This window comes from Parambassis ranga, chromosome 22, assembly GCF_900634625.1.
Source record: "Parambassis ranga chromosome 22, fParRan2.1, whole genome shotgun sequence".
NCBI classification, from domain to species: domain Eukaryota; kingdom Metazoa; phylum Chordata; class Actinopteri; family Ambassidae; genus Parambassis; species Parambassis ranga.
The window spans coordinates 12,571,000-12,581,295 of record NC_041042.1 but is presented as its reverse complement, the minus strand read 5'-3'; the positions used below and the strand labels follow the sequence as shown (position 1 = coordinate 12,581,295).

Sequence of the window (10,296 nt, the reverse complement as noted above, 5' to 3'; positions counted from 1 at the left end):
CATTAATACATATTACTAGTGTAAAAAAAAAGAAATATGATTAAAATTGATTTTTAGGTTTTGAGTGTATTAGGAATTAATGATACAAATGTCTGGGGGAATTAACAGCTTGGTGGATGAAGCCAAGTGTGACCATCCATTCGGAGAAGTCAACCAGGTGTGAGGGCTGTTAAGACGTTCACAGAGGCGTGCACTGATTTCGTCAGGCAAGTCTGCCAAGCCTAACACCTGCGGCTTGTAGGGTGGGGTGGGTGGTGGTGGGGGGGATCTACATTACTTTGTTTTTTTGCTAAAATTGTGCAGGCAAAAAGGAGAAAGAGAGACAAACGTGTAAATAAAGAAAACACGAATACCTGCAAACAACACACCACAAGTTTTCTACAACTCTTTTCCATTGACATGACATTGTAAATAGATCAACCATAGGCTACTGCACATGCATGCACATGCTCTACACTACTTTCCACTGCATGCATGTCAGTATATCTGTGATGACAGCTTATAAGCACGTGCGTCATTAAAAATAGCTTCTTAGTGCTGTTTAATCCTGAGCTTCTCTTAGACAATCCTCATGTGATTTCTCACACCTTCTTTGCATTGCAAAGTACACGGAATATTAATGTGAAATACCCTCAAGAATGATAATCAGACCAGCTCATCAACTGAGCAGTTTTTGACCATATGGTCCAAAGACCATGGAGGAAATCCAACTGGCCTAGATTAAAGGAAGACTTTATACAACTGACGCTAAAGACTATGTGGAAGTAAAGATGTAAAAAAACTCAACTTTAATTTTAAAATTGTCTTTTTGTTTTTGTTTTCCAGGTCCCCTTTGTATGAACTAACATGGACAAAGTGGTCATCAGTCTCCTGCTTCTGGGAACTGCAGTTACAATGGTCCATGCATGTCCCAAATACTGTGTCTGCCAGAACCTCTCAGAGTCTTTGGGGACCCTGTGTCCCTCCAAAGGCCTGCTCTTCGTACCACCGGACATCGACCGGCGAACTGTGGAGCTCCGACTGGGTGGGAACTTCATCCTCAAGATCACCACTCAGGACTTTGCCAACATGACAGGTCTGGTGGATCTTACTTTGTCCCGTAACACCATCAGCACCATTCAGCCTTTCTCATTCATCGACCTGGAGACGTTGAGGTCCCTGCACCTTGACAGTAACCGGTTGACTGAATTGGGATCGGATGACCTCCGAGGACTGGTCAACCTGCAGCACCTGATCCTCAACAACAATCAGCTGAATCATATCTCTAATTCAGCCTTTGATGACTTGTTACTAACCCTGGAGGATCTGGATTTGTCATATAATAATTTGCGCAGTGTGCCTTGGGAAGCCATCCGGAAGATGGTGAACCTTCATCAGATGAGTCTGGATCATAACCTCATCTCCTTCATTGCTGAGGGGACTTTTACCGATCTGGATAAACTGGCTCGCTTGGACCTGACCTCTAACCGTCTCCAGAAGCTCCCTCCGGATCCTATCTTTGCACGCTCTCAGAGCAGTATAGTGATGAGCACACCTTATGCACCTCCTCTCTCTCTAAGCTTTGGTGGAAACCCACTGCACTGCAACTGTGAAATGCTTTGGCTACGAAGGCTGGAGCGGGAGGACGATATGGAAACATGTGCTTCTCCCACCAGTTTGAAAGGACGCTACTTTTGGTCTGTTCGTGAGGAGGAGTTTGTCTGTGAGCCCCCTTTGATCACGCAACATACGCATAAGTTACTAGTGCTGGAGGGCCAGACAGCTAGCTTACGCTGCAAAGCTGTCGGTGATCCAATGCCCACCGTGCACTGGGTTGCTCCTGACGACCGCTTGATCAGCAACTCCTCCCGAGCAACCGTGTATGAAAATGGCACCCTGGACATAACAATCACTACATCCAAGGACTACGGTACTTTTACATGCATAGCTGCAAACGCTGCAGGGGAATCTACGGCATCCATTGAGCTATCAATCATCCAGCTACCCCATCTGAGTAATGGTACCAATCGTACCACACAGTCCAAGTCAGGACTTTCAGACATCACAAGCTCTACCAAGATCAGTAAAGGGGAGCCCAAACCACTCCCAGAAAAGGTGGTTTCTGTATCAGAAGTGACTGCCGTCTCTGCTCTGGTGAAGTGGACTGTGAGCAAATCAACTCCAAAGGTCAAAATGTATCAGCTTCAGTACAATTGTTCTGAGGATGAAGTCCTCATTTACAGGTAAGAATGATTTATGGAACTCGATTATATCCAAGTACGAGCTGAGACCTTTCTGCTCAAAGTGACGAATTAAGCCCCAGGCACTACTCAGTCTTTGGCTTCAGAATACTAGTAGCAGTCAATTGCTAATTGTTTGCTGGGTGAGTACTTCAGACAGTCAATTTCTTTGAAGTGTTACTCAAAGATCAGCATTCATTTTTCTTAATCCTTCTTGAGATTTTTTCTTCAAATTGACAATTGGTGGGGATGCTGCTTTCTCATTTTAAGTAAAGTGAAATCCAAAGTGAAATCCTTGCCCCGAACCATTAATTAGAAATCCAAGAAGAAAAAGGATTATAGACCCTCATTTTAATGTATCCCTCTTAAGCTGCTCAAGTCCATAAAGTGTAAGCTTGGAGACTGTAGCTGGAGATCTTTGGGCTCTGTGAAATCAATTTCCTATGTCAAATGAGACAGTTAAAGTAGCAACATTCAACCAAGATAAGCAGCTGGAAATATCGAAAACAGACTCAGTGTTAAACATTAAATCAGTCTGTGCATTAAAGGATGAGGAAGTCAGATTCAGTTCACTTCTATACGTGACATGTTTTATCTGACAGCTCTTAGATTCCATCCTTTGCCTTATAGATCACGTCGTGCTATTTTAAGGTTTGCACCTAAACATGATTGATCAGTATGGAAAAAGACTAGCCCTCAGTATAAAGACATCATTTTATAGCATCACACTAGTATGAAAATTGGTGAATTGTTTTTCTGTCATTCTCCCACCAAACAATGAAAACTGCTTTGAATTTTTTCATCTCATCTGATCATTTATTCTGTCTAATAATCCTGGTTTATTCACCTCTCCTAGGCATTCCAGCAACAGCCATCAAATAAAAAAGTAACTGACAGAATATAGGACAGCAAAAGACGGCTTATTAGCTGGGAAACTGAGATTAGAATTGTACACAGTATTGAAGAAAGATATTACTTTGTCCAAACATTGTTAAAGCAACTCATCATCCCGGCGAATTTAATAATAAGCTGTTTATCTGATTTCCTTGCTTGCACACTCTGTGCCAGCTTTCCACGCCAGAGAGGAGAGAACAATGTGTGTTTCAGAACCTTTATTCTTCCTGGTGACAGAAAACATTGGATGACTCATACACATTTCTAGTAAATGGCTTTATAATTGTTCTTTAATTCCACAGAAAATTCAGTACTTTAAAAAAATACAACATATACTGTACATGTATATGCTTTTCATTATGATGGCGAGTTAAACGTCGGTCATGCTCAGCTGGTGGCCATTAACCCTAATATATTGAGTGCTTACATTCAAATTGTCCCACTTACAGATGCTTTAAAATGTCTCCTACCTCATCATCAATTTACATAACATCTAGTCGATATAAAATAATGGATGTGGGAAGATAATGTGCAAAGACAGGCCTCTTTGGATGCACATGCACACCTACTGGGCACCTCTGTGTGGCCAACATAGTTTCCCCAGTGCCCGTGTCCAAGCAATGGCATGATTAAAAAATCAATCAGAGCCACGTGGGGCAGGAGAGAGATTGCATGAATTCTCTCGAACACGTGAGGAAACATAGCTTCTTCTGAGTTATGGAAAAAGGCAATTAAGGATGAATAATGAACTGCAGCCCCACTGGTGTCTGTGCTCTGCGGTGGAGGAGCTTCAGAGGGATCAAAGCTTTAGATGCATGTACTGTAGGAGAACAGCAAGCCAACAATGGATGGATGACTGAGGAATCTATTTATAGATACAGTGGCTATCCCAGTATGGTTCAGTCTTCATGAGCCCCTTTTATACCCATATGCTATACAGTAACACCCATTAATTATTTCTGCATTGCTACACACACACAGTTTTTACATAATAGTGAATACACAGTCTCTGATAGTTTCCAGAATGTGTAAGACACCTCAGCTTATTACACCCAGTTAGAATATACTGCAAATGGGCCAAGTGAATACACTTGGAGCAGAGCCTACAGATACATGGGAAAGAAATAGGAGCTAAGATAAATTATATGATAAATATGTGGCCTTGCTTTAACAGCAACACCATTGATTTTTATTGCCACAATACACATAGCATGTACAAACACAAACACTGCAAATCGGTACAAATTATATTCATTAAACAGCAGCGCATATTAAAGGTTAAATATGTGTACCAGATCCAGCTGGTATGGAGTCATGCACAGGGTGCATTCACCTTGGAGAATGAGCAATTACAAATGAGACGTTTCCACATGCCTTCATTCCAGATGGATGAGTTTTGGGTGGATGCTGCTGTCTTCACAACAAAAACAAAAACACAGGTTCTTAAAAGTTTACATTGATTACCTGTTGAACAATTAAGATCCCTGCAGCATTGACTTTCAGATTCATTCAGAAGCACAGAGGCTTAGTAAATTAGTGGAATTTAAACATCTGGAATAATAACGGATTGACATCAAATAACTTAATGCATTTTAAATAAGGGATGAACACGGAATTACATTTGCACAAAACAATATTCAAAAATGGCTATTCAGTACTTATCTCATTACTGTTTGCTTCATGCATGTCAAATGGGACATACTCAGGAGCAATGAAGTCATCTTTCTTTGCATACAAATAGCTACTTAGCATACATCATTTCTGTAATTTCTTTGATCTCAGCTCTGCATTAACACTTAACTTTTGGCCTCATCATGAAAGTATGTGTTATGAGGTCTGTGTTTATAAAGCTGTGTTGTCCTGTCTCTTTTTTCCAGAATGATTTCAATGACCAACAGGGCGTTTGTAGTCACAAACCTGGTCCCAGGGATGCAGTATGATCTGTGTGTCCTGGCCATCTGGGATGACACTGCCACCACCCTCACTGCCACCAACATTGTCGGCTGCGTCCAGTTCACCACCACCGAGGACTACCCTCAGTGCCAGTCTCTTCATAGCGGCTTCCTGGGTGGCACCATGATCCTGGTCATTGGTGGCATCATCGTGGCGACGCTGCTGGTGTTCATCATCATTCTCATGGTTCGCTATAAGGTGACAAGTGGGATCCAGACTAATAAATTACCTACTGTGAGTAACACATACTCACAGACCAATGGGGGACTGAACCGGTTCAATGGTGCCCCACCACAGGTCAAGTCTACTGTGGTGGTTATGCGTGAGGAGATGGTGGAGTTCAAGTGTGGATCCCTACAGAGCAGCCTGTCTTCATCATCCTCTTCCTCTAACTCATTAGACAGCCAAACAGGAAGAGGACCTGGTGATCGCTACAGCATGCAGGGGAGCGAATGCAGCACCCTGCCCAGCAGCAAGTTCAGGAGGCATGGGCATGGTACCAAAGCGCGGCCAAACCTGGACCACCTTTTGGGGGCCTTCACCTCACTGGAGCTGCGAGGTGCAGCGAGGGACCAGCAAGCTACTTCTGGCCCTTCCACCGCTCCCAATGCTATGATGACAGTGGCTGTGGCACCACCATCTGATAAAGAACCCCTGCTCGGGAGGGCTGAGTCCACAACCATGCTGGGACGTCTTTTCGGGCTGCCACAGGAGAGTAAGCCCAAGAGGAGCCACTCGTTCGATATGGGTCACGTAGGAGCGGCGCAGTGTCGCAGCAACTACCCTCGCAGGATCAGTAACATCTGGACTAAGCGCAGTCTGTCTGTTAATGGCATGCTGCTGCAGTATGATGACAGTGAGGATGAGAAGCCCACTTTTGAAAGCTCTGAGTGGGTGATGGAGAGCACCGTTTGAGTGCAGACCATCTGTGAAGTCCATGGTCAAACAGTAAATCTATATCAAATAACAATAACAATACGTGAGTGTAAGTGAAGGGATGCACCGAAGGGAAAGTTGCCTTTGGGTACTGCATGGAGTACACCTATGTGAATTAAGTCAAAGGAGTGTTGTGAGAAAAGACACTCAAATCGATCAGTTCCTGGCCAGGATTTCAACTCTGTGACAGTGCTGACTGTTTGAAAAATGTTTGAAACAACTGCAGAAATGGCCCATATGGAATCCACATGGCACAAGACAATATCTTGGAGAAAAAAAGGAGAGAGAAAGGAAAACTAAAGAGATTCAGAGTGGATTTATTATGTCTTTATCAAAAGAACTCAATGCCAAGAGGATTTTCCTCGACTATGGTGAACTGGATCACAATGTCTTGGACCCTCAGCATGAAATGGGACTAGTGCAACAGTAGAATGAAGGACCAGAGATGCCAGCAGAAAATGGAGTCATTTTTATTTTCACTTAGGTTTTTCTATCATTTTTACTATTTATTATTTGCGCCGATTCATCAGCAGGTATCAGCATCTATAGATTGAGTCAGTGATGATCAAACAAACAGAGACAGAGAGAAAGAGAGAGAGAAGGTACCACCTCTCATATCATTTCATATACTTTTAGCCAAATTTCAGTTCATCAACTGACAACATGATTCATTTTCCAGACAAAATAGTACGATCTTATATCTAGATATGACTCACACCGAACCACAACAAGCCAGTCTTGCATTTCTACCTCAGGTTATGTATTATTAGAGGCCCATTAGGTTATTTATATGTAAAAAATAGATTAAAAAATAAATTAAAAAAAGAACAAGAAAGGCCCAAGATAGATCAAAAACAGGTGTTTGTTTTCAGACACTTTTCAGTCTCCAACCAGTCAAATTCAGTATGTTTCCAGCTCAGGTCGAAATCCTGCTCCTACAAAATGTCTTTTTGAAGGCTTTGATACTTTCCCCATTGGTTAGCACTGATGACAGTGGTCCCTGTTGGTCGAAAGGGCCATTGATGTAAACAGAGTGTTCGCCTCAGGGTACGGTTTCAGATGCTATCAGAACATATTACAGTAGCCAAGCGTGAATGGTGTTTAAAGTCCATCAAGCCCAATTAATCATTTGCCCACAGCAGGATGTATCATTGGGATGTAATTCTCTTCAGGCAACACAAACAAGAGAGTACGGCAATCGCTCATTTATCCAGGTTAAATGGAGGAATTTGTCATTTATTAGCCTGATGAAGGTCATTGTGCTGCTTGAGAGAGAGAAAAAAGGGCAGAAAAACAGATAATATATTAATGACCAAACTGAAAACTCTGGAAAGCAGTTTCACCAGATTGCATGATACAGAACCTTTGTGGGTTTATGTATTATTTGAAGTGATCGGTCAGAGGAACCGTCTATCTTTCATTCTCTTTCATACAGGGCTGTACATTGCAGTAAGATACTTTGAATTAGTCACTACTCAGAACACTGCCTACAATCAGCTGCAACATCACTACATTTTATTGCCTTTCTTGATATTCTGTGGATCTCTGCTGCATTTCAACATGTGGGGTGGTCATCATATATATATTTTTTGTTAATTTTTGTTTTTTTTTCTTCCCTACAGTAGATGTACTGTTCTGTATATTGGCATTTTTTTTGTACAATAACTGGGTGAGAATGTAAAGGGGCGGGGGGGAAATTGTGCAGTAGTACTTTTATTTTCATGTGAAGCAAACAGTGAGAAGGTGCTTTACTGTGGTGTACCAACTTGGTCATTGTTAGTTGGCTTACTGAACTGGGATTTTACATGGATGACTGGCTACTTCTTAAAAGGTCGAGTCATTCGAGTGGATTAAATGCACAGTTTCTTATTTTGTTGCTCGTTGGCAACACAACTAACTGAACTGCCATGATTGTTGAAACTTCATCTCCATTTTTAATGTGACTATAGCAAGATCACGTACTTTGATTTAAAAAAAAAAGTGGTTATATGAGGATTATAGGCAGCACAAACCAAACCCAGACTCCTCTTGGAGATGTGTGTTTCAAGGCGTAAGAAAATATAAAGACCACATTTTCACTTTACACTTGTGTGAGGCGATCTTTTAACCTGCAGTCGCTACTGATTGTGACATCATGTAACTTCCCTCTTCACTCTGCTAACTGAGAATATAAAATTAAATGTGTACTTGACTCAACATAGTCATGTTTCTACCTGAGGTTCTAGGACAAAAACAAGAAAAAACTGTTTCTGTGTGAAAACATTTTGCTACAAAAGAATATAAAATATTGACTAATTCCTGTGAACCAACTCAGCTCTTCTGTGTTTTCTCTTCTTGCAACATGAAAATGATTTTGTGGATTTTGAAGTTGTCGTCCTTCTGGGCACCCACCATGAACAGAGAGGCTAATAGAGTGTCCTTCCCTTCTTGCTGTCTTTGTTTACAGCAGATGAGCCAAGGGTTTTCCTCCTGAGGTCCAGCTGCTGTAATCAGGCCAGTCGCTGCTGACTCACCTCAGCACTGCCCTTATTACAAATCACCGGTACATGCAGCTCCTGGCCAGATCCCATAATAAGGCCTTAATTCATATAATCTGTCAGGAAAGGTGCTTACGGCAGCACAGAGTAAATATAATCTCCACAAGGGGCAAGCGTTGCATGATGAGACAGAGATGTGCACCTGCTGAAAGCTCAAGAGGAACATGACCGTGGGAAAGCTTGCTATTATCAGGCTTTATGTTGTCATGACATATGATATTTTTAAAATATATGCTTTGAAAAGAAAATGAAAAAAAAAGTAAATGTGCACATTTTTAATGAAGCCACCTCCAGATGGATAACAAACATTTTTCCACAGGTGTTTCTGCATTAAAATCAAACCACAGAATAAGTCTGTTTGTTAGTAAGTTTCTAACTGAAAGTGGAATGTGGATTTAAATAGAGACAGCTTTGAAGAGATAAAAGCCATTCAGTTCATGTATGGAGTATTTTTTGTGTTTTTGTTGTTCCCCCCATTGTGCTGGATCCATCGGTTGTTGGCTTTTTATAAATACAGTCTGCACAGATAATGTAAACTGTGTTGACTGGACTGATGTTAGAAGGAATATGAACAGCATTTCCTCATAGTTCACATATATTTGTATGTGTAAAAAATCTTCATCTTCATCCTACAAATCCAAGGCTTTCTGAAAAGAGAAGCCATGTTGATCATTTGTCCTAAGGTGCCACGGGCAGAGGGCTGTTTGTTCTTTTCTCTTTAACCCACAATTTGTTGAAAAGTCTGCAGGAGGAAGTTTGAAATAACACTGCTGCAGCCTTGATGCACAGTACTTTAACTCTCTGAAAGAACAAGGGCAGAACGATGCTATGTTAACACTGAGTGCATTAGTATTTGTTCGTGTCTCCACAGAGAAGCTGAAAGGGCACATGGGTCCATAATTTCTATGGCTGCATCTCTGTGTGTTCCTGGGGAAAAACAGCTAGCGCAGAAGGGATCAATTTTTGTTGTAAAATGTGTTTAATGTTATGAATTTGTGTGTTTTTTTTTGCCTAATCATTAACATTATTTTTTTAAGGCCTTACCTAACCAGTAGTGTTTTTTGCTCTAAGGGGTAAAAACAAATGTCCATCACACTGCTGGTACCCTCGTCATCCCCAACCCTGACCTACCTTTTTAACACAGACTTTTTCAGCTGTATTAGTCCATTAGCATGTCGTATGTGGGGAAATGCGTCCACACATGCCCGTAGGTTGGTCACCATGTGTTGTATTATCAATCAAATGTAGCATCATTTCATGAGGATGTGTTGGATTTTGTTGCCTGACAAGGGTGCTTACAGAGTTTTATTTTTTGTTGTTTTGTAGAGGCTGATACTCATTGGACTAAACACAGTGTTTCCAAGGATTTCTTTCAGTGAAAGGGTGGAAGAAGAAGAATAAGAATGCCTGATGGTGTCTTCTTAACCAAAACAAAAAGTGTCTGTCTGTCTCACTCCCAGGCTGCACATGGGTCAGTCTGCAAGGATTATATCAGCTGTTCTACATTCAGATCATGTTTTAATATACTCTCACTTAAAATGCTGCCCGTACCACCTAATCCATCTACAGGAAGCAGAGATTGTTTACTTGATTTTGAAAAGTCTTTGTCTTCTTGGCACCACGGCTTGATCTCGCCATCCTACGGTGATGCTGCCTGCATTGCTGAAAATACATTCAAAATGAAATTAAAGCCCTACAGTGCATGTTTTCTCTTCTACATGGAGTTTATTTTGGCATGAGACTGCTGCTACACCAGG

The 10,296-nt window shown here is 41.5% G+C and overlaps 1 protein-coding gene across 1 annotated transcript; it reads left to right on the top strand.

Annotated features, from left to right (window-relative positions):
- The first annotated feature begins 846 nt into the window (after positions 1–846).
- LOC114427565 (leucine-rich repeat and fibronectin type-III domain-containing protein 2) lies at positions 847–5,981 on the top strand. The gene is made up of 2 exons (XM_028395706.1): positions 847–2,222; positions 4,991–5,981. Exons 1-2 carry the CDS (start codon positions 847–849, stop codon positions 5,979–5,981), a joined length of 2,367 nt encoding a protein of 788 aa, XP_028251507.1.
- The last annotated feature ends 4,315 nt before the right edge of the window (positions 5,982–10,296 follow it).